Raw genomic sequence first — 24,382 nt, 5'->3', positions numbered from 1 at the left:
GCCTCCAGGAGTCAAATTCACAGCACTCTGCATCAGCACTTTGTGCTGTGCAGTCCTGGCTGAGAACGGGTGCCCTAGATCAGCAGGGACTGAGAGCAGAGGGACACGGAGAAAGCAGCCCACCACCATCTCACTGCTGTGGGGCCGGGGCAGAAGGGTTGTATGTTTGTCTGAATCTGGAACAGTGAGCAGAGGTGAGTCCCCCTTGCTGCAGAATAGACCCAGAGGACGGGCAGTGCTTGCAATGGAGCTAGAGATGAGGGACCAGCCTCAAACTGCAGCGACAACCAGAAAATTAACTTTGAAATGTTTGCAGAAGTGAACAGCAGGTTTGGTGGGAAGGAATTATGCTGAGGATAGAGCAATCCTGAGGGTAATGTCCTCTTTCAGCCCTGGTCCTGTGCCTGGCATGGCTGAGGGAAGGGGAACCAAAATCCTGCCAGCCTCTCTCTTTGTCTGGGGTCACTGAATGCTGCCTGGTTCTTGACGTAGTCCTAGGATCACTGAACACTGCAGGCTCTCTATCCTGCCTGGAATCATGCAAAGCTGCAGGCTGTCCCATCTCCCCAGAATGCTGCAGGTTCCCCTGGCCCTCATTCTGCCTGGGATCAATGACGGATTACAGACCAGTGCAGGCTCCCCCCACTCCCTCCCTGGGATCAGTGCGTCATAGGGCACAGCCCCCTAATGGGGACATCCCTCCCCACGTGCTGCAGGGAGTTCACAATTCAGTCAGGGAGAAGTTTTCCCTCCATTTTTTCCACACTTCTGACCTATCAATTGTACCCCCTAGAGAATCCCAGCCCCCACGATGAGTCCTGGCAGCATTGTCCCATCCTGTCAAGCAGTACCCTCCCTCTTTTATATAGCCAAACAGATGGCCAGCTGCTCAGAGGAGAAGGCATGCAGCGTGCTTTATTGGTGCACCTGCTGACACTTGATTTGGGATATACCACGTCTGGCACTTTTACGATGTGAACTTCATAGAGATCATACCAAGCCCAACAGAAAATAAACTGTGGAAATCAAGAAGAAAATCTGGCCCAGCAGAATGCCTGCTGAACTGACTGGACCTGATCTGGTCTGGCTGAAATAAAAGTGGAGACATACTGAAAAATATCTGGAGAACAAAATGTCTCGTTTGCAACTGAGACCTTACACAGCTTGATAGGGCCATTTTTTTTAAAGCAGCTCAATTTAGTGCCTGCAGTTCTGTACCCATAATTAAAGGTGCAAAATGGTAGGGACCAATGATGGGATTTAGATGTCTAGCTATCTGATTGGTCCTGAAATTTGAAGTTGAAGTCAATGGAGCTACTCCAATTTACACTAGCTGAGGATTTGGCCCCTAAATGGTGTTGTTTGCATAACTGTGAGGGCGAAATTGGAGGCTGGATTGTGGCCCTGTTAAAACTGTGCTCCTTAACTTCGATACTGGATTGTGAGAGAATGTCCGGAATGGATTTGCAGAACGCTGTTGCTTTCCTCTCTCAGCCTTGCAATGCAGACCTCTCAACCTACCCAGTAACAAAGGTGAGAGATAAGGTGTGGAATTAAAGCCCCTAACGAAGGGATGTGTGAAAAGCTAAATAAATAGGACACAAATGCACTTGACCTCAAAAGATTTGGAGGTTTTCCTCTAACCTGATGGCTACTTGCTTCCATCATAAGAAGGGCCCAACGGGGTTGTACCAATGGTCCATCTAACCCAGTATCCTCATTCTCACAGTGGCCACTGCCAGATGGTTCTGGTAATTGGAGATTTAGGGACACCTGGAGCATGGGTTGCATCCCTGACCATCTTGGCTAATAGCCATTGATGGAGCTATCGTTCAGCCCTTCAGAAGTAAATCATCTACAGTTATAAGGCTCTTTTTGCTTGTCTTGCCACCTGCTCAGTTTTTGAGGGGCTGTTCCAATGTTGATAGGATTAGCCCATGTCACACAATCCAAGCTTGTAGGACATGCAAATGTCTCAAAGTATCTCCTGGGCAGACAACATCATTACAGTCAGATGATGATCTATCAAAACCTAATGATATTTGCATAGCAGTGTTAAATTGTGATGGAGTGACCTTACATACAACAGGACGTTCTGGCACAGACTCATGGTAGAATGAGAGAGTTGCAGCCTGGTGTCCATTAGCACTGTAAAACTGTGATGTTGCGTGATGGTGGTGTGGTGTGGTGTGGCAATGTTATGTTGTAACATGGTGATGTCAACCTTGCAGGGCGTTGACATGTGTCATGACATTAAGCCACAACAAAGCTGACATCAGCACTTCCTGATGAGAGAACTTTGTCCTGGAGGATTAAGTTTGCTGGCAGCTACTCTGTAGATGAGGGATGGGTAGGGTTGCCATCTGTCTGGGTTTTACCTGGACTGTCCGATTTTTGGCTTCTGTGTCCAGGTGCCACTTAGGGTTGCCAGGTGCCTGGTTTTCAACTGGAAAGTCCAGTCGAAAAGGAGACCTGGCAACCCTAAATAGCACCCGAGCCAAAAGTCCAGTTACTCAAGGGCAGGGGGAGGTGCTGGGTCATTAACCCACATCAACCCCTGCTCAGCCTGGGCCACCTCCTACCTGCAGGCAGGCTCCTTGAGACGATCCAGTGAGCAATGGTCGGGGGAGAGGAGAAAGTGACGGGGGCAGGGCCTTGGGGGGAAGAGACAGAGCAGGGATGGGGTCTTGGGGGTAGAGGCAGAGAAGGGACCAGGGCCTGGGGGAAGAGGTGGGGCTGAGCTTCCAAGGAAGATGTGGGACCTTGGGGAAAGAGCTGAAGCAGAGGCGTGGCTTTGGTGGTAGAGGCAGAGCAGGGGCCTGGCCTTGGGGGTAGAGGTGGAGAAGGGGCAGGGCCTTGGGGGAAGAGGTAGGGTAGAGGAAAGAGACGGGGCAGGGGTGGAGCTTTGGGGGTCTGGTTACCAGTTAGAAAGGTGGCAACCCTAAGGATGTGGGGGAATTGAGATGAGAAATGAAGGGTTATGTACCGTATCATAAAGGAGAGGCAGGAAACTAGTTTCCATTCTCTCACTACAGTTTTCAAGTGTTTCACTCTCCAAACTCCTTGTCTCTCTAAGTTGAAGCAGAGAATCCTTTGTGGTAATGCCCCTTGCAGGAACTCCGGCTCCTATCAAGACGAAAAAGTCCACTAAACTCATTGGGAAACTAACTCGTGAAGGTAAGAAGTATGCACGCAACTCCCAGAAATCCCTGGTGGTACATGGCTCACTCTATATTGGGGTGGGCCACATGTCAGTGCTCCGATGCTTTAACTAGCTAAGCACCAGCATGGGTCTGTCTATCATTACCTCCATCCCTAATTTATTTTCCTTATTAAACAGCAATCCCTTGATTGTCAATGAGCCAAGTTCTCCCACTGGGATTGCAACTGACAGGAGAATTCAGCCCTATGTGTCCTTCCACTGCAGTGCTAGGGACACATTTCCTTCAGCAGCAGATGTTTGTATTGGAGGGGGTGGTTTGTACACAGCTGTGATACCCCTTTCCCTCTGACTTTAAATGTAGGGATGAGGAGATTTCCAGAGGTGCTGCAAAGAAGTAAAAAACTAAATGTTATTCCCTTCCCAAATCGCCAAGAAGGAACTCAGGAATCTGCTCTGCTCAGGAGAATGGGGATAGGGGCACCTTTATGTAGGTTTTTAGGTTTGCCCCCAAGCCAACAGGAATTACTAAAACCCTGTCTTCACATCAACAGGCAAATATAACTCCAATATTCTATAGAAAGTCTCTTCCCACTGGGAATAATGCTGTGTGGAACTGGCTAGCTAAAGAGAGAGTTCCTCCAGAGATTTTGCCCAGGTGACCAGCTGGGCTGGGGAGGAGAGGGAAACAGTCTCTGCCAACAAGAAGGGTTGTTGTTTCAAACAGGTCAGTGCTCACTAGGGAACTTTTAGTGTGTAGCAACAGGGGTCACATGGCCACTTAGTAGAACCTAACATTATTCCTGCACGTTTATTGCACTGGAAATATCAGGCCATTTGAATTCCTTGGTTTTGCTAGCATATTCATTGGAGGCTCAGTGGTGCTTGTGGTATCATAAGAGACTGGCAGTAAATGAGAGGGGAAGGGGTTTGTAACCAGAGGGATAGATCCTTGTTTCCAGCTGAGCTGCGTGTAGTGTAGGACCTAATATGAAGAGAAAGGTGGCTATATGCCAACATTACGGCCCTGCCACCCATGTTCCAGAGGTTGTTTTGGGCAGACAGATATTTAACTCAAAGCTCTAACACACACTTGAGAGAGAAGCTCTCTCTCTGAAAGATTTGGGATCTATGCCATTTCAACTGAAGACTGAGAAAATCCCTACTCCTCTGCACTCTGGTCCCCCCAGGAGTCTTCTAGCAAAAACAGGGGAGGAAAATCTTGCTCTTGCTGGTGTTTCTAGAGTAAAAAACAAGCAGCAACAACAACAAGATCATAAAGAAGCAGAAAAGGGCACAGACACCTCTCCCCACTTTATAGATTCCCTTTAAGATTCCACCACAGAATTTCAGGGAATGGAAGGAAACATTTCTTCAGTGGCTTTGAGATTTCTGGTGGCCTCACCAGATTTGTGGCCTGAGGGACTGTCAGTCAGGATGACCACAATGTCTTGACCAACTGCTAAATAGGACAGAGGGTCACTGCATTACAACAAATCTTTGTAATTAACTTCAGGAGGGTGTTTTCCATGCACACAGCCAAATTAAACCTCAGCCATTTGCATGTCTGTCTGGTAGGGCTTAATCCAATGGTCCCAGATGTTGTCTTTGCTTGTCAGTGCTGCTAGATGAGTGATTTCCAGCTGAGCTGACCGTAGAGCAGTGGAGTGTAGAAAGGTGACCAGACAGGCCACCGGGGCAGTGTGGGAAGCAGTGGGAGGATTTCTTGCACTGATTCATGTACTTCAGAAGTGGGATGTGTGTGTCCATGCTAACGCTACCCTGATGTAACTCCCACACATGCAGATGCACTTTGGATAGGAATTAGGGTAAATTCCATTCATGGATATCCGGGGATTGTGTGAATAGAAGGATAATTCCATCAGTGGAACCTTTCTAATGCAGACGAGGCCTTGCTGCTGTGGAGGGCCTGGTGTTTGGAAATAAGGAGCAGGCACCCTGGGACAGAGAGCTTTCTAAGATGCATCTTCTGGTATCTTTTCCAGTCATGCCACAAGAAGGGTCCAAGCTGAACTTGGGGAAGAAGATCAGCATCCCCAGGGATGTCATGCTAGAAGAGCTCTCACTCCTCACCAACAAAGGATCCAAGATGTTCAAACTACGCCAGCTGAGAGTAGAGAAATTCATTTATGAGAATCACCCCGACATCTTCACTGACAGTTCCGTGGTAGGTCAGAGCATGCAACCACAACCCGGTTCTTACACGCACGGGAATGAGAGGGAAAGTTGCACGGCTCCACTGTCACCACAGGCTAGGGGGATATTCCATGGGTGGGGGAGAGGCCCAAGACTGTGAATGAATATACAGATTGAACTTCCTTTTCGCACCAGCATTGGGTTCCTTCAGGGCACTTTTGGGATCCATTGATGGAGCAATGTCAGGAAAGCTGAACATTAAGAGAACACCGAGGATCATATGTTGTGTTGATGTACCAAAGCTAGAAAAGTGCATGACTATTTACCGTTATTATAACAACAAAATTTCCCTTCTCGAACTGGGGGCAAATGATTCATTCAGATCTGAGGTCAGCTCACCTGGGCTCTCTTCCATTTTTACTGTAGGACATGGCATTTTCCCTTCTTGGTGTAGGACTCAGTTCAGTTTTGAGAGATGATCCATGAAGTAAAATTGAGACAGAGGCCTCTAGCTGCTGATATTGCACTTACTTTGGTTTGTTTGCTGGGAACCCATTAGAAGAACTGTAAAGGAAAGAATGTTTTATTTTTGTTAGTGCCCTGTGCTGGCCTTTATAGTGGATAAAGTCAGGCTTATGCATTTTTTCCTTCCTCCCCCACCTCAGAAAAATTAATTCTGCTTGTTGTTTAACATTAGAATCAAAGGGCTGGTCTTCCCTGTTTTTGTTGGAAAACCAATTAGAGGATTGGAGTGGGAGCTTTCTCAGCCCTCATACAAAGTAACGTTGATACTGAACTTTTCAGATAGAGCTTTTCTCCCAGGCGGTTGCCAGCAGTTAAACAAACAGAAGAGATCTCATAATTTTAAACACTGTGACTCAACATCTCCTCTCCTCTTCTGTCTGCTATTTAAGCTTCCATCTCTTGGCATGCCATCATCCCACTTATCCTCCCGTCCAGGGGAATTCAAGACTTCCTATTTCTAATAAAAGAATCAAGCTGAAAAGATGTTCCACAAAAGAAAAGCTCTGAGGTCTTCCTTGTGATTAAAGCAGCAATAGGGACTTTTTTCCCCTTTGCAGTTCACCTTTAACAAGTACAATTTGGGAAGCCGGGTGTGAAGAAGCCATAAGATAGGCTGGGTTGGAGGAAGAAAATGCCATCAAAATAAGTTCAGTTTCTGAGGCTGTAGTGAGGATCCAGAAACAACATCTTTTATGTGAGTTCAGAAGGTTGTGAAGGATTTATGGGAAAGCTGACTTTGGGGGCGTATGAGGCCAAGGCCAGATTTTCATAAGTTGAGGTGTCCAATTTGAGAAATGCAAAGTGAACGAATTGTGGCACTTCAAGCAGCTCAAGTTGGGCACCAAGAAACTGAGGCACCAAAAAGTAGAAGGTATTTTTGGAAATGTGGGTCTCTGAACTTGGCGTTGACAGAGATGGGGGGAAATGATTCTATCCCAGAGTTGGGAGGAATTTACATTGTTTTTTATTCAGTAAATAGTAAGCTTCACTCCACAGTGCTCTGGCAATGGATCCCAACCACCTTCTGGACAGACACCCATGTTTTCCCATGGCGAGAAAGGAATCTGGCCAGGATACTCATTCACTATCGTGCAATGTCTTCCTGAAGAGGGTGAAATATTTCAGAGTGACACTGGAAGATGCTCTGCCTTGGGGAAGGGTATTTGGGGTTTAAAGAAGTCCTTAGCAAGCCTGGAATTTCCTGCATGGCCTTGCCGTGGTGAACTATGAGGGTAGCAGGTTGATGAAGCATCTCCAAACAGGAGTTGCTGTTTCCTATTTTAAAATCTTACGTGCCTCCTTTTCAGATCTGCCTTTTTCAAAACAGGAACAAATTACAATTATCCATTGTCTTTGGCCTGCAGGGTTCACTCTGCCCTACTAGCCCCCATCAGGACTAGATTGACAGGATCAGAAACATAACTTACCCTCTGATGGCTACTCGGTGAACTATGTGAAATGAGTCCATTGCACTCAGTCCATTGCCTTTATTAGTATGTATTTATTGTATTGTGGTAGCATCTAGGAGCCCCAGTCATAGACCAGAATCCCACAGTGCTGTACAAATACCTAGTCCTGCCTTGAGTGCAGGGGACTGGACTAGATGCCCTCTCAAGGTCCCTTCCAGTTCTATGATTCTGTGAAACACAGGAGAAAAAGATGATCCCTGCCCCCAAGGAGTTTACAAGCTAAGTATAAGACAGAGAGGGAGCACAAGGAAACAATGAGACAGTATTGTCCAGAATGATAGGCAGTGGTCTCAGCACACCAGCACCCTATCCCTAGTCAAGTTTTTTGTAGGCCTCACAGCAAAGAGTGGAGTCTCCTTCCTTGGAGGTTTTTAAGGCCCGGCTTGACAAAGCCCTGGCTGGGATGATTTAGTTGGGAACTGGTCCTGCTTTGAGCAGGGGGTTGGACTAGATGACCTCTTGAAGTCCCTTCCAACCCTGATATTCTATGATTCTATGATTCAAAGGAGAATTTTGAGCAGGGATTTGGAGGAGGACAATGAAGTAGGTTTGCGGCTGTTTACAGGGAGCACCTCCCAAGTGTGTGGGGCAACAAGGGAGAACGCACAAAGGTGTTTGAAATTCTGGTAAGTGGGCAATGGAGGTTGGCATCATGGACTGATTGGAGGTGAGCGTCAACAGCTCTATGGCAAATGAGAGATGATAGATAGGGTGAGGATTTGTCATGAAGGACCTGGAAAAAGTGAAGTAAAGCAACTTATATTTGCTGCAATGGAGAAGGAGGAGACAGCACAAGAATGCAAGGAGAGGATTGATGTGGTCAAAGTGACAGGCTAGGAAAGTGATCTTAGCAGCAGAATCCTGAACAGATACGAGTAGGGCAAGATTGTATTTGTCAGGGCCAGAGAGAAGGATGGTGCTGTAGTTGAGATGAGATGATGAGACCCTGGCTGAAAGTTTCAGCTGTGTGGATGGACAGGAAAGATCACATCTTGGAGATGTGATGCATAAAGAATCAGCAAGATTTAGAGCTGGCCTGGAGGTGAGGACCTAGAGAGGGGCCCCAGCAGAAGCTGATGCCCAGGTTATGGGCCTGAATGTCTGGCAGGATGGTGGTGGTGTCTACAGTGTTGGAGAAAGGAGGTTGTGGAGAGAGCTTTGGGGAGGGAGAGATTAGGAGCTCTGTTTTAGCCATGTTGAGCTTGGATGGATCGTTAACAAGGAGCTGGCATGGAGAGAGGCTGAAATTTCGTCTTGAAAAGAAGGAGACAAGTTTGGAGTGAATAAATGTCCTCATCACAAAAACTATCACCACAGCTGGCCCTAATTAGTACCTCTGCTGGCAACCTGAGCAAAGAGACCGGAGGCCGACTGGGCCACAGAGACTGAACTATCTTCCTCCCAGAGCTGGTTTCTCTGGAGCAGGGGAGCAATATAAGGGCAGCTGCTAGTGCCATCTCTGTGCTGTGGACTGATTCTTATTTCCAGGGCTGTCGTTACAGCACCTGCCACTTGCACCAAATTCAAAATCTTTTTCTGACTCTAAGATTCCCTGTTCCCTGCCATCCCTTCCTTCCTTCATCTCCATTGCATGGAAGGACACAGAAAGAGAACCTCTAACAGGGGGAAATAAGGGAGGGAGCTTGCGGTTTTGTTTAGCGGAGGAGTAAAGCATTTCTACTGCTACTTTAAACTGCTCTCCTCTTACAACTCATGTTAGTGTCCCCTAGATCCTAGAATAAAACAATTATGGAAGTGGAGAAGCCCAAAACTGGGTAAATGGTTGTATGTGGTAGCAAATAAAATGAGTTTGGTAAGTTCTCAGCCAACCCAGGAAGGTAGAGCTAATGCAACTTGCCCTGTCTGGCAGCATGTATTTAAAAGCAGTCTTTAGGACTGAATGGGCAGTGACAAGAAATCTCTGAGAGCTGAGGCCAGGATGGTCTTTTCAGATCAGAGGGAGGGCGCAGTTGTGAAGCACAATGCGGGGAGCAGGGATCATCAGTCTGGTTTCTGTTGTGCCTCCAGAAGAGAGCAAACAGCAGTCAGTGGCAGGAAGGGAAATACTACAGCCCCCAGGTTGTGCTAAGTACTGCACACAAGACAGAGGAAGGCATGGCCCCACCGGGCTAACCATTGAAACTGCCAGATATGACATGAGGGAGGAGCAGCAGGAAGGAGGGGATGGGACAAGGGTTCCAGCAATACAATCAAGGGGCTACATCAATACAATCAAAGGCACAACTCAGTGGCTCCCTTGGTCTGTCAATGTATCTAGAGAAAGGAGGCTGGAGATAAATAGAGATAAGGGTACATGTTAAACAGCAGCCATATCTTTATATCTTGAAGGCCTGCTCTGCACTGAGCATCAAAGCCTTTGAGCAGAGGTTGGGGAATGACCATCAGTGGAGATACTAAAATCTGAGACTTGATACCCATCTGTCAGAGATACTCCCCTCAGTGCAGGTGCATGTCCTGGGATGAAACTGGTCAAGGAAAGTCAGTCCTGCCCTGATCGAGCAGAGTTGGATTAGAAGATCTGCTAGACATTTCTTCCACTCTAAACGAGGCTATGAATGACTGTGGAGACTGATAACCCTCTTGCTCCAGGAGAGGTGACATGTGCGGTGGGGGATGGTGGGGAGGAAACCAGAGTCTCCCCTCAGCAGCTTTGGGGTCTGCTACAGGATGGATCTTCATATGAAGTGGGTCCAGCTTCCCTGTGTCAGGATTGGTGCAGCCCAGGTTGAGCTGATAAATAGGCCAGGGTGGCATCTGGGGCTAATAAATGAGAGGAAGAGAGCTGTGAGAATGGAGGAGGGCCTTGGAGGAGTTCTCTGGGGAAAGCTGAAAGCAGGAGAGCAGTGGAGGGGCTAAGCCTGCTGAGCTGGAGAGCCAGTGCCAGCAGGGTGAAAAGAGTTGAGGCCAGGGGCATAGCTATATTTGAACTGCAAGGTGTAATTTCCAGCTCAAGGAGCTCTGATCAAGCTAGTGCACTAAAAATAGTGTGTAGCCACGGTGGCACAAGTGGTGGGAGGAGCTACCCGCCTGAGTACCTGCCTTTCTCAGACAGGGTGTACTTGCCACACTAGCCCCTCACGCAGCTGGGACTACACTCTGTCAGTGCATTAACTCAGTTATAGGTAGCATGGGCATGTCTCTGTGAGCTGGGAATTATCTGTTGGAATGACATAGGAGAGTGTCCGGCAAAACACAAGGGGCCACAGTGGGTAACCTCAGCCACCCTTCTCTGGCCCTGGTGGCCAAGATAATGTGTGTCTCCAGCAGTGCAAAACACAAACCACTGTTCACAGCACTGCCCTTGGGAACAACCCTTTTGTAACCAGCCAGCTTCCACAAGCTACCCGACCAGCACAAATCCGCCCTCCTCTCCAGCACTGCAGTAGTACACTGGTGTGCATAATCCATGCCACGTGAACAGCTCTATAACAACAAAACTAGGGGGAAAAGCCATTGATACTCAGTTGGTTGCTTGGCTGATTGTGTCTCCTGTGGCCACCTATGATTTTGTTGCTCTCCTGCAGGGCTCAGGAAAAGGCTGGAGTCCATATTACCTACCCACAGGACCATGCTTGCCTCCCACGGGAGACTGCAGTTATTTTAATAAATTAGCATGAGATACCTGACTATCTGGGACTATCACTCCCCTTTCTCCTCATACAAGCACATGGCAAAACTCAGCCCTGGTGTAAGGGGTGCAACTCCAATGGAGGATTTGCGGACACTTCCCTGCACACTCTCTCTCAGAAAAAATGTGTGCCTGCTCACTTACTCCCTCTTGCTGTTCCATGCCTGTCTGTTTGAACTTTAAATCCCCCTGTCCCAGAATAAAGGAACATATAACTGGCTGCTCCAGTAACTTCAGAAGTGTTATTAACAACACAGACATCAGGTATTTGGGAACCTCTTCATCAGGGAGGTGGAAATAGAAACACATTTGGTGCTCCCAATCATTCCTTTTAGGGCACAGCAAGGCACCATCACAGAGCTCACAGTGTTCCTTGCCAGGCACTCCTTCTGTGACATCAGGGCCTTGAGATGCTCAGATGGATGGATCATTTTTCACCAACCGTTTTTCCTGAGGCACATATAGCAGTGCTGGAGGATTAGGAATGGATCCTGGGCAGGCGCTCAGCAGCTTGCAGGATTAGACTCTTGGTTGGAAAAAGGTTTCACAGAATACAAGTTTCGATTGTTTATGAATCTTGAGGCCTGTGCCTCTCTAGGGTCTAAGCACAAGCAGCAGTTGCTTTCTGGTTAGAATATTTTGTAATGAATTCAGGGCTGCTGGATGGACAGCCCTGGAGACTGAAGGCCTCCATCCCATAGTACGGTGCTGAGCAGGCAGACGCAGAGCAAACTTCCCTACACCTCCTAGGGCAGCCTGTGTTACCCATTCACTCCTTTGCCTCTCTGCCATAACTGCCAACAAGGGGGCCAATTACTACTGATCCTGGCGGTACTTTTTGTGATGTGGACATGAACTGGGGTCACTAAACTCCTTTCATGCTGGTCCCCTAGCATATAGCTACACCGCAGCCTCCCAGCCCAGGCAGACAGACGTGTTAGCTACACGTTAGCTAACATGCTAAATGTAGCAGTGCAGACAACGCGGCACGAGCTAGCCACTCGAGTGCAGACCCAGGGGCCTGAGCTGGCTTGGAGTCAGGCAGGTAGCCAATGCTGCAGTGTCCACATTGCTATGTTACTACACTTGCTCAAGCAGACCTAGCCAGCTCTGTCTACCTGGGTTAGGAGGCATGCTTAAGCTTCAGTGTAGATGCACCCCAAATGGCCTCCAGGTGGTAGCAGCTTTTGGCTTACATTCAAGCTGGCAACCTACAGGTGAAAGGTTAGCCACCCAGCCCCTGAGACAGCCCACTGGTAGCCACATTTCCCTTTAAACACCTTTACCTCTGGCATGTAACAAGCAACAGAGACACAGCTTCCCCCTCCCAACTTTGACCAGGTACAGTCTCCTGCTTGGGATTCTCCTTCAGGGACTGCTGTCTGTCATAGAAAACATTAGGTTGAGGCTAGCTTTCTTCACTTGTTGTACAAAGAGGGATGAATGACACAAGTCCTACCAGGACACCAGGCCCACTCTGGATGCAGGAACTAGAAAGGTTCTGCAAGAACAATTCTCTTTTCTATATGACCTATCTCATGAGCAGGGCTCCCTCTGGAGTAGCTGGCCCACCAGCAGTTTTGGTGGAAAGGAGAGAGAACTTTTTAAGTGATAGATGCAGTGCCATGTGTTAGCGCTTTGAGCCGACCTCCCTCCCACATCCCAAAACACCCCTTTATTTCGGTCTGCCTTTATACAGCTGTGCAGTTCCCCATGTATATCCAAACAGACAGCCTTACCATCCCCTGTGTACAGCCCCAGGTAGAAGAGATGAAACCTCCATGGTCACAGTTCTCTCTATCCCAAGTGTTTTCTGACATTCAGGGAAACCTAATATGCCCTGTTCCTAAAATGGGAAGCCCATTCAGGGTGGGATAGGAGAGATGTTCCCAAAGGCTGCCAGTGGCACCAGCTCCATTGGTTTAGCTTGCTGATGGCTGGATGCCTGGACTGCAGCTTGGATGACCTGCTGTAAAGCTCTGGACAATGTCACTGAGGCATGGAGTGGAGGGTTGATAAAGCCACACTGAGCCTTTTGTGGTTTTCACTTCTTCTCATCTATTTTTAGCTGAACGAACAGCTGGCCTTGAAAGCCTGTTACAGCCTGGAAAGCTTCTCTTTGCTAAACTGCACTAGGTATAAGAGACATGAAGAATCCTTAATCCTTTAAAGAATCATGGGATTCACATTGCCAATTGGCTGCACCAGGGGAATTTACGCAGGCAGTATAGCATGATGAATGCATCTTTGGTTCATCTTCATCTGACTTTCTCCATTATTGCTTCATGTGCCTATAACCTACCCGCAAATCCAAGTGCAAAGAACATATGTGATACATGTACATGGATAGTATTACATGTTTTATAGGTGATACCTGTGTCTGTGTGCAGACTGTACTATTCCAAAGGAGCCACTTTCTTTTAGCTCATATGTGTCAAGATATGATCCCACATACATTCAATATGTAAAACATGTCATGTACATAGTACTGCCATATATGTCACTTAAATTTTTATTCCACAGAGGTAGTTGCTGAAATCACATTGAGGGAAGATGGGGTACTGCCGTGTCTGGCACCACACCCTTCCCTTACTGAGGGTCCCATCCCACAATGGGCCATGTGCCCTCTTCCTGAAAATAAGTCAAAAGGCATTAAATGGTGCTCAACGCTTTGCAAAATCAAGCCAATATTAGGTGGAACAGAACCTATTTTTAGGTTATATGAGACTATGTTTGCTAGCCCTTACTAGGGAGGGCAGAGGACCTGAACAGCAAAGCCAGCTTTGTCTTTTAGATGAATGCAAGTTTCTTCCTCACCATGCTGGTTGGCTAGAGCTGGTTTGCTAATATCCACTAGGCTTATAATAAAAACTTTCATTCCCTTACTTTCCTCTTGCACATGCAGTTGGTCTCATGGAAGCCTTGGGTGTTCTCACAAGCTGCCATGCCTCCAGGTTTTCACAACCTTCATAGAATCATAGAAATGTAGGACTGGAAGGTGACCTTGCTCCTCCTTGTGGCTCATCTGGGGAATCAGCTCTGCCATGTTGTCAGATGCCCCTTCCTGTGGTTACTCAGTCCATCATTCCACTCACTCACTCCATGGCCTCTCATGCACCAGAAGCGGCAGCGCTTTCCTCTTCATAGCTTAGCCCTCTGACTAAGTCACATTAATGTTCTCCCCCCCTTCCGGGGTATCACAAGTCCTTTGAGGCAAAGTGTCCCAGGCGCTCTGCTCCCCAGTGCCTGGTCTCTGCCACTCCCAGTGGCTGGGAGGGGAACCTGGGTCCGCCCTCTACACGGGGTTCCAGTCCAGGGACCTTCAACCTAACAGCTCGGGGCTTTTACTCTCCCAGCCCTTACTGCTCCTTCCCTGGACTGCTTCCTAGTCTCTCTTTGCAACTTCCTGCCCTTCCTCCTTGTATCGGGGAATGCCACTGCAGGTTTCCTCCCCCAGCCTCCAACTTCCTTTCTTTATAGAGTCTGTCCAGCTCCTGCCCCCAGCCAGACTTCATCAGCAGTTAGGCCCTAGCACTTCCTAGGTTTCCTCCAGGTGCAGCCTAAGGTTAATTGGCCTCATTTACCCTTTCTGGCTTTGTGTGGAGTACCCGTCCTCCAAAGTGCTGCAACCCTCCCAGCTTGGTGTCATCTGCAAGTTTTATAAGCAGATTCTCCACTACATTATCCAAGTCATCAATAAAAATATTGAATAGTACCAGAGCCAGGACTGACCCCTGCGGGGCGCCACTAGTTACGCCCTCCCAGTTTAACAATGAACCATTGCTAACTACTCTTTGAGTATAGTCTTTCAATCAGTATTGCACCCACCCTAGAGTCATTTCATCTAGTCTGCACTGACAGTCGTGTGGGACTGTCAAAAGCCTTACTAAAATGAAGATATATCACGTCTATTGCTTCCCCCTCTTCACTAGGCCAGTCACCCTGTTAAAGAAGAGCCATATAGAGCTGCCTGTAAAGAACAAATGCACCGGTGGCCAGAGGAGCAGTTTCATGTTGTCACAAGTCCTGGTATCCCAGCATACTTAGTGGGCTATTGACTCAGTTCTCATTTACCTTACCTTGCTATGCTAGCACATTCCTGCCATGAAGTACTCCCTACTATTCCAGCCCTGTCCACCTCAGCTTAGCCAGTGCACCTCACTTCTGACCTGTATCTCCTTGTGACAGTTTATGCCCCTAGGGGCAGGGCAGCATGGCCTAGCGGCTGGCGTCTATAGCACCACCCTCAGGTCCAGGGCAGCATGGCCTGGAGGCCGGCGTCTATAGGGGTGGAGCACCCACCAAGGGATGTGGTGGCCCCAGTGGGGGGTCTGGGCTCTCCCGACTCCACTGGGCCCCAACCCAGGGCCCTAACAGTGGCGTAGCAACTTGCCACTGACTCAGTGGGGGGGGGTCCTACTGAAACACGCTGAGGTTTCCCAGGAGGGAGGTACCACTCCATCACCCTCCCTGGGTCACTTCCTACCAGTGTCTGTGTTGGGGTCTCCCATGAGAGTTCAGGTTCTCCGTGGTCAGCTGGGCCAATCACCTCCTGTGGCTCCTCCAGTCGCTGTTCAAGTGGGCCCAGGGAGGCTCTGATTCCTGGCACAGTCAGGGGCTATGGCTGGCCCTCTGCAGGAGCTTCTCAGACAGGTCCTTTCCCTGCGGCCTTCAGCCCAGAATGAGCTGGTCTTCCTCCCTTTATACTGCTAGAGCATCTGGAGCATACTCAGTCCTGCTGGGGAGGCGGGACTTCCGCTGGCAATAATATGGGTTTAACCCTGTCTGGGCTAGTGTGGGGTAAGCAGACTCCATCACACTCCTCTTGTTATTCCAGTGCTGCCACAGTCCCAGCTCTACTGGTGCACCTCACTCCTGACCCTGCAGTTCTAGTTCAGAGTACCAGCACAGACCTGCTAATGTGCTTCATCCCTCCTCTCCAGCATCCCCTGCTCTTCCACACCCTGGACTCTAAAGTAGCCCTGCCAGTGCACCTCAAAAAATGACCTTCAGCATCCCTTGCTCTTCCATGCCTGCCCCTATAATGGATACAGGAAAAGTTCCATGCTACATGTTGCAAGTGTTTTTGTAATTTGGACAGATGTCCAGTAGGAACTAGGAGGAGACCCATCAAGCACCCTTTGAGCTCCACATCAAGGAAATATGAATGGAATATGCCCAGTAACAATAACTTCTGCCCTTTGTTCTCTCACTCCAGGATCACTTTCAGAAGTTCATCCCTGCTGTTGGAGGACATTACGGAGGAGAAGCTCATGGTTACTTGCACAGTGGTGGGCGGATGGTGGGTGGAGTAACTGCAGGGCAGTATGGATCTAGTAAGCTGCACTATCCCCCTGCTCCTCCTCCTAAACCTGGGAGCAAAGGCGGTGCTGGGGGCACTGAAGCTGATCATGCCGGGGGCTCAGCCGGCAGTGGGGGAGGAGTGGATGGTGGAGGAAGTGACGCTGCTGGAAAAGGCAAGTATCTCTCACACACTAAGAGTGAGGATGGGGTAAATGTCAGAATTTGGCCCATTATCATTGTTAGGAATGGATGTGGCTAAAAGAAAAGATGTGAGCTGAACCCTTCCAAACCAAATTCCTTCTCATAGTTTGGAAAAGTTGGATTGACTTTTGTTTCATGGTTTTGCTCACCTCTGCCTGGTGTTGGGAAGACACAGAAATATCAAAATTCTATTAGAATGTATCTGTCCTATCTAAATCAAGGAAGTTGTGAAAAACCTGGTAAGAAACCTTGATCTCCTAAGGTTGGTACAGCACATGCTTATATTACATATTGTCCATTATGGGGTTTTACACCTTCTTCAGAAACATCCATCATTGGCCACTGTTAGAGATAGGTGCTAGTCTCGTTGGACCATTGGTTGGCTCTGGTATGTCACTTTCTACGTGCCTATATGTTTGCTTTGTTTTGGGATGAAAGAAGTTCAGCTAAATGCAGAGAATTTTCAAATAAGCACCAGAACTGAACCATCAAATCTTTTGAGGGTCACTCGTCACTAATTACTATTCTGCTGAGGCAATCAAAATCCATTCAATATTTTTATTGACTCTTAATGATGTGTGTATAATACCTTCCACCCACTTCAGTCCTTGGTTAATTTGATCCTCCATTTACTTTGGTCAGAAACCTCTGGAACTAAATCCCTTGTATTAAATCAACTCAGCATCCTTTCTTCATCAATTCCCATTAATCTCTTAGATGGCTTTGAAAATATCAGCCTTAATTTATGAGGAAGAATCCACATTTGGAATTAGATCAGAACCAGCCTTAGCAGTTCCAGGTGGGCCCCCCTTCATTGCTGCGAACATGTGTGATTCTTGTCTGTCATTGTCACATTACTGGCAGGGGCTGAGAGGGATGTAGGCCAACCCTCTGGCTTCTGCTGCAGAAGTGGAGCCCCGTTATTTCTTTCTTTCATCCCTACTGTTCTGTTGCCTTCTAAACTGCTTTACTGACCCCAGGGTCTTCACAAGAAAAAGGGCTAGAAAATAACTTACTTATGGGGGTAGGGTGTTAAATGAAAGCTGAAATTGGATGAGGGGAAAGCTCTGTGGATGAGGGGAAAGCAGTGGATGTGTTATTCCTTGACTTTAGCAAAGCTTTTGATACAGTCTCCCACAGTATTCTTGCCGGCAAGTCAAAGAAGTATGGGCTAGATGAATGGACTATAAGGTGGATAGAAAGCTGGCTAGATCGTCGGGCTCAATGGGTAGTGATCAATGGCTTCATGTCTAGTTGGCAGCCGGTATCAAGCGGAGCGCCCCAAAGGTCGGTTCTGGGGCCGGTTTTGTTCAATATCTTCATTAATGATCTGGAGGATGGCGTAGATTGCACCCTCAGCAAGTTTGCAGATGACACTAAACTTGGAGGAGTGGTAGATATGCTGGAGGGTAGGGATAGGATACAGAGGGACCCAGACAAATTACAGGATTGGGCCAAAAGAAATCTGATGAGGTTCAACAAGGACAAATGCAGAGTCCTGCACTTAGGAAGGAAGAATCCCATGCACTGCTACAGACTAGGGACCGAGTGGCTAGGCAGCAGTTCTGCAGAAAAGGACCTAGGGGTTACAGTGGATGAGAAACTGGATATGAGTCGACAGTGTGCCCTTGTTGCCAAGAAGGCTAACATTTGGGCTGTATAAGTAGGAGCATTGCCAGCAGATCGAGGGACATGATCATTCCCCTCTATTTGGCATTGGTGAGGCCTCATCTGGAGTACTGTGTCCAGTTTTGGGCCCCACACTACAAGAAGGATGTGGAAAAATTGGAAAGAGTCCAGCGGAGGGCAACAAAAATGATTAGGGGGCTGGAGCACATGACTTATGAGGAGAGGCTGAGGGAACTGGGGTTCTTTAGTTTGCAGAAGAGAAGAATGAGAGGGGATTTGATAGCTAATTTCAACTACCTGAAAGGGAGTTCCAAAGAGGATGGATCTAGACTATTCTCAGTGGTACCAGATGATAGAACAAGGAGTAATGGTCTCAAGTTGCAGTGGAAGAGTTTTAGGTTGGATATTAGGAAATACTTTTTCACTAGGAGGGTGGTGAATCACTGGAATGGGTTATCTAGGGAGGTGGTGGAATCTCCTTCCTTAGAGGTTTTTAAGGTAAAGCTTGACAAAGCCCTGGCTGGGATGATTTAGTTGAGGTTTAGGTCCTGCTTTGAGCAGGGGGTTGGACTAGATGACCTCCTGAGGTCCCTTCCAACCTTGATATTCTATGATTCTATGAAATTCCTCTTTATGTTTGTAATTCCCTCAAAGCAAGGCAACAGGACCACAAAGGGGTTTTTGGTGGCCTGGGACAAAATGTGAAATGGAAGCCCCCCCAGCCTTTCAAAAAAATACCACTGCAGGGAAGCCCTGGGGGAGAGGGTGGGAGGGGTATTGGACAGTAAGCCCGCCCCGCACTCGCCCTGCAGCGGCAGCTCCTTTGTCCTGTACCCGGCTTCCTGCTCCCGGTGTTGTGACCTGGCACATGGGGTCACAGCGCCACTCACTCAAATTGGGCCTGGCCACCCCTCAGTCATGACAGAAGAGCAGCCAGGCCAAACCTGAGTGGCACTGTGACCCAGTTCACCAGGTCACAACACCACTCGGACTGGGGGCCCTCTCAAATAGGTGGCCCAGGGCAAACTGCCTCTTTTGGCCCCCCTCTGGGAGGCCCTGAAGCAGGGAGGCTTGGGGCTGTGGATCTGGCAAGGCCTAAAGGCTGGCTCTGAATGAGAGAGAAAATAAGCGAGCCCAAAGAAGATGGATTTGATGGGAAAAAAGAATACAAAAGCTGTGCTATTCAGACTTTGCTGTTGACATTATAAGCCCTGCTGTTTTTGGTGCAAACTGAAGTAGACACCCTGATGGTGGGAGGAATAACACAATGCACTTCAGTCTAATCTGATCCAAATCAGAGGAAGGCATTACTATAAAAATAGTTCTTTGTATGTCTAAGGTGCCTGTCGTCTAAGAATCTTAAAGTGACCTACAAAGCACTGCTGAATTAACACTGCTGGTAGGCAGGTGTCATTGTGCTCAGCTGAGTAAACTAAGGCACACAGAGTGAAAGTAACTTGTCTAAGGTCACCCACTAAGTTAATGGTTGAACCGGAACTAAAACCTAGAAGTTGTGACTCCCAGGCCACTGATTTAACCCCTTGAAAGTGCAGCTCTGTAGTCCCCAGGATGTGAATTTGCACAGGGAGACCCCAACAGAAGTCTCTAGGCTATTGTTTAGCCATTCTTAGGAGTTTAGAAAAATAATAATGTCTGAAGCAGGCAGCCCAGTGACAATGTAGCTCACAAAAGTGTAATTAGATGGTCTGTTCATGTCACTGGTGCACCCCGATAAAAACACCAACTTATAAAAAGTACTGACCCATGCCGAGGGATGTGGCCAAATCAGGCATGTTCAAGAAGAGGTTAGTTGGGAAGTAACCCTAAATTGCAAAGATCCTGAAGTTCAAGGGCATTAGTGTCTGGGATTTGGGTTTGGCCCTTTATAGAGAGAGGAACTAGGTGAAAAGTTTGACTGTAGGACCAAACTCCCCCATATTTGGTGGTCTTTGGCTCAGGTTTGTTTGGGCCTCATGTAATGCTGATGGAATTTACACACCCACATCCCAAATAAGGGAGGAAGGGGTTAATTCGGGTAGTAGGCAGCATTTCAGCTTTTATAAAGGCTTCCCCCTCAGATAGGAAAGGGCTGGCTGGTAGACAGATCGACCTTCCTGGGATAAGAGCCTGAACAGCCAGCTGGGGCTTTGGGGAATGTAGCACTCTTTCTGCCTGCCCTGAAAGAGGAGTCTGCCTGGACCTGTGGCAGGTTGAAGCAAGCCATCCCTGTGATCTTACTGGGTTTTATGTTTGGGCTACAGGCTGTTTATTATAAATGTCTCTTTACCAAGATTAACCTGACAGAGGCCTGACATAGCTTCTTAAAGGTGTGGGACTGGCTGGGCAGCAGCTACCCCAAGCTGGAACTTCCACATTCTGGGTGAAATCCTGGCCCCATTCCAGTCAATGGCAAAACTCCTATTGATTCAGTGGGGCCAGGATTTCACCCTCCATCTCTAGTCATCAGTCTGAATGACGTAGGAGAGTGTCCGGCAAAACGCAAGGGGCCAGAGTGGGTAACCTCAGCCACCCTTCTCTGGCCCTGGTGGCCAAGATAATGTGTGTCTCCAGCAGGGCAACACACAAACCATTGTTCACTGCACTACCCTCGGGAACAACCCTTTTGTAACCAGCCAGCTTCCACAAGCTACCCGACCAGCACAAATCCGCCCTCCTCTCCAGCACTGCAGTAGTACACTGGTGTGCATAATCCATGCCACGTGAACAGCTCTATAACAACAAAACTAGGGGGAAAAGCCATTGATACTCAGTTGGTTGCTTGGCTGATTGTGTCTCCTGTGGCCACCTATGATTTTGTTGCTTTCCTGCAGGGCTCAGGAAAAGGCTGGAGTCCATCTTCCATGTCATGTCTTCTGCAGTGGAAGAAGCCCACTCTTGTGGATGATGCAAGGCCATGCTGTGGACCTGACTGCTGTAAAAAAATGAACTTCCCAGCATGTGCTCTGATGAAGCCCCATAGAACAGTTGCTCTCAAACTGTGGTCCACGGAACATGATTGTGAATGGGAAAGGAAGTGGTCCATGAGAATCTCTCTTAAGATATGGTCCATACTGTGAAAAAGTTTGAGAACCCCAGCCATAGATCCTAGCTCTTAATTTGTGACTTGCAGGGTCAGCTGATAAAATTCAGTGGCTTTTAAGTTTGATATCTACGACATGGAAAATGCATTTGTTCTGTGCAAATCTCACTTGATCAAAATGCTCTTCTCTTCTCTGTTTGTGTCCAGGTGAAAAGTCAGGAGGTGGAAAAAAAGTCTCTGTCTTTAAGACCTATATCTCTCCATGGGAGCGAGCTATGGGCATCAGCCCTCAGGAGAAAAGTCAATTCACCATTGACTTGTTGTCGTATGGTCCCAAAGTTGAACTCCCCCATTACAAATCTTTTAACAGGTGAGGCCACTTGGAGGTGTAATGCAGGGTACATGAGCTGTAGGACAATACTGGATGTGGCTACTGCGCCTTTAACAATGTCAATGGGTTTTTCACACATGCCATGTTGCAGCCTCTTGTGGGACTAATTGCTGGAAGCCTACAAAGGGGAGAGAAGTTTTAGTACTAGAGACAACAAATGGGGATTTTTCTTTAGAAGGCTTTGTTCTGGAAGCAGAGGTCCTTAGTTCTATTCCACCTTCCCCAGAATACATTACACATGGTTTAGCTGGCAACGGCAGTGTCTCTAGTCTGCATCCATGGATTTATTACCATAATGACCTGTAGAGCCCTGCAGTTGAGAACCAGGCCCTTGTTGCTCCTTCTTATGAGCAAAAAGTGTATTACAGATATTTCTGGCACAGCAGCAGCTTTCCAGTGCATTTCTACATTTTAATCACACCTTTCCCCATCCATGTTGCTGAAAGAGGCAGAATGTGTTGACTAATCTTCAGTCACAGAATGAAACAAAGCCTCAAGGGGGATTAGAACCCAGGGCTCACCTGACTCCACATCTTTGCTAGAGCTGCTGTACCATTATACCTGGGGGAATTCTGCACCACTGCACAATGCAGAATTTTACAGAAATTAACATTGTGCATGCAGAATTTCTTTCCCCCCACAGAAATAGGCTGCAGTGCTGCTAGCCACCTCTAGTGACTGCTGGACCCGGCGGAGTCCAGCTTACACATAAAAGACACTGCTATGGGGAGGGGGAGAGAGCTAGAGGGTTCCTGGCAGCTGCAGTTCCCAGCATGTCCTGAGGGAAGGAGAGGCCAGCATGCAGGAAACTCCGTGCAAGCCTGGGACCGAGCATCAGGCTGTTTCTCCCTCTGGATCCCTTGGCTCTGGGAGGGTGGGGGGGGGCAGGTGTCGGGGCAAGGGGGGGCCCACTTCTGGGCTCTGGGAGGGGAGAAGGGGGCAAAGAAACAGGAACTGGGTTGTCATAGGGGTTTCCTTAACTCTCTACTCCTGCGGAAATTTTCATGTGTGTCTGTATTGTTACAGACATACTTGCTGACTGGTATTTTGAAATAAATTACCAAAATAATTGAAACTGGCTTGATTATGTAGTGTTATTTTGACAAAATTTGCAGAATTTTAAAATACTGTGCATAGAATTTTTATTTTTTTGGTGCAGAATTCTTAAATTTTTGGTGCAGAATGCCCCCAGGAGTATGCCATGAAGCCTCCTTTTTATAAGTTTATAGAGTCACTAGCAGCTGTGGCAGAGGTTGGCCTGGTGTGCTGCTAGAACAGTACGGGGGAAAGTATAGGAAAAGAACTATCAAGCACCTTTTTTAATACTTAAGGCACTGGAGAGGTGTATGTGTATGGTAGAATTAGTTTTTGATGTTTGGTAGATTTTGTGGGACAGCGACTCCTGCAGCTGGTGAAAACTTTTCTTCTCTACTGGAGCCTTCAACTTTTCACTGATAAACATTAGACATGACAATAGCTTTTTCTTTTCTAAATCACATTGTTTACAAATGCGCTGCTTGCTGACTCCATTTGTCACCCTGTCCCAGGACTGCCATGCCTTATGGTGGGTACGAGAAGGCACGCAAGCTGATGACCTTCCAGATGCCTGAGTTTGATGTTGGTCCTTTAGTGCCAGAACCCATCATTGTCTATAATCAAGAAATCAACACTAGACCCTCCTTCAATAGGACCCCAATCCCCTGGCAGGCGTCAGGAGAACCCACGGAGTACAACATTGAGATCAAAGTGCCGATGGACGGTGAAACAGAAGAGCTATAAATCCCATTCTCTTCTTTCCTTCTTTCTTTGCTCTCAACCTCTCATACTTGCAAGTCTATTGTGGGGAGCTGAGAAATGCACCTGCAGTCCCAGGGATCCTTCCTCCTCTTTGTCCTTAGGGCAGACAGGTTCCCAGTAGGTTCTAAGCTGATCTTTGCTGTGGTGTTCATCCATGTCAGAAGCAGACAGAGGGAAAGCACTGAAAAAGAGTGAGTGAGCAAAAGAGATGGCTTATCTTTGTACCCACCAAGGCGAGAAAAGACAAAATTATGGCCTATGTTTAATAACACTGCATGTTGCCTGGCTGCTCCATATTGAACCTGTCCTGTCACTTGTTAACAATCAATAAAGCACCTAAAGGAAATAAAGCAGTTGTTTGTTTGTTTGTTTTTGTGTCAGGTCTGAAAAAAATGGCTGCTCAGGCTGTATTGGAAACAGTCATAACAAGATTAGGACAATATTAGTCTGGGGGTTGCCAACATACACCGACACCACAGGCACCAATGGGGAGGGGAGGCACATGGACGCTCATTGCACCAGCTAACCACACATAATGGAGACTACACAAAAGCTGCACCTAGTGCAGAATGTGACTGCTCACCAGCTTAGCAGCATTAGCTTCAAAGAGCATGTTATACTGATTCTGGGGACTTCCGTGCTTCTGATCACAATGCAAGGGACTACGCAGATCTACACATCTTGCATGGTCTGGTCTTGGCTATCCAAGAGACTGCCTCATTCTCACCATCTATCACCATAGCAGCTGAGGTTCTTTTGCTGCCAGTCCCAGGAGCTGAACGTCTGGGAGCTGGAGACAGGGCAGTCTCTGTGGAGCGCCTTGGGCTGTGGAACTCATTTGTTCACCCCCTGGTCCACTAGAGCCTGAGATTGTTGACCTTCAGGATTCAGTGAAAATCTCATCTGCTTTGTAGGCAACTGTCTGAAGGGGATGGTTGCGGGAGAGCTCCTGGTGTATAATTTAGTGCCGAGTGAGGAGCTCCCAGTGCTGGTCACCAAGTTCTTTGTTATTTTCAAAGACAGCGCAGCACCCAGGGATTGAGTGCTTTTGTAAGTAAAA

General features: G+C 47.8%; 1 protein-coding gene across 3 annotated transcripts; it reads left to right on the top strand.

Annotated features, from left to right (window-relative positions):
* Window positions 1–23,672, top strand: MYOZ1 (myozenin 1). 3 transcript variants are annotated; one of them, XM_034777295.1, is made up of 7 exons: window positions 1–194; window positions 3,115–3,177; window positions 3,715–3,887; window positions 5,167–5,348; window positions 16,179–16,437; window positions 21,342–21,504; window positions 23,073–23,672. In XM_034777295.1, exons 4-7 carry the CDS (start codon window positions 5,169–5,171, stop codon window positions 23,302–23,304), a joined length of 834 nt encoding a protein of 277 aa, XP_034633186.1. In that variant the 5' UTR covers window positions 1–194; window positions 3,115–3,177; window positions 3,715–3,887; window positions 5,167–5,168; the 3' UTR covers window positions 23,305–23,672. The 3 variants fall into 3 exon arrangements, with proteins under 3 accessions (XP_034633186.1, XP_034633185.1, XP_034633184.1); XM_034777294.1 differs by lacking the exon at window positions 3,715–3,887 and having other exon boundaries at window positions 3,077–3,177; XM_034777293.1 differs by lacking the exon at window positions 3,715–3,887 and having other exon boundaries at window positions 3,036–3,177.
* Window positions 23,673–24,382: the final 710 nt, after the last annotated feature.

This window comes from Trachemys scripta, chromosome 7, assembly GCF_013100865.1.
Source record: "Trachemys scripta elegans isolate TJP31775 chromosome 7, CAS_Tse_1.0, whole genome shotgun sequence".
Taxonomy (NCBI): domain Eukaryota; kingdom Metazoa; phylum Chordata; order Testudines; family Emydidae; genus Trachemys; species Trachemys scripta.
This window is presented reverse-complemented; position numbering and strand designations above follow the sequence as displayed.

Coding starts and splice junctions, on each gene's coding strand:
- MYOZ1 (XM_034777294.1), top strand. CDS start 3,102: ATGCCCCTTGCAGGAACTCCGGCTCCTATCAAGACGAAAAAGTCCACT. Junction 16,438..21,341: donor AAGTGACGCTGCTGGAAAAG/GCAAGTATCTCT, acceptor GTTTGTGTCCAG/GTGAAAAGTCAGGAGGTGGA. Junction 21,505..23,072: donor CATTACAAATCTTTTAACAG/GTGAGGCCACTT, acceptor ACCCTGTCCCAG/GACTGCCATGCCTTATGGTG.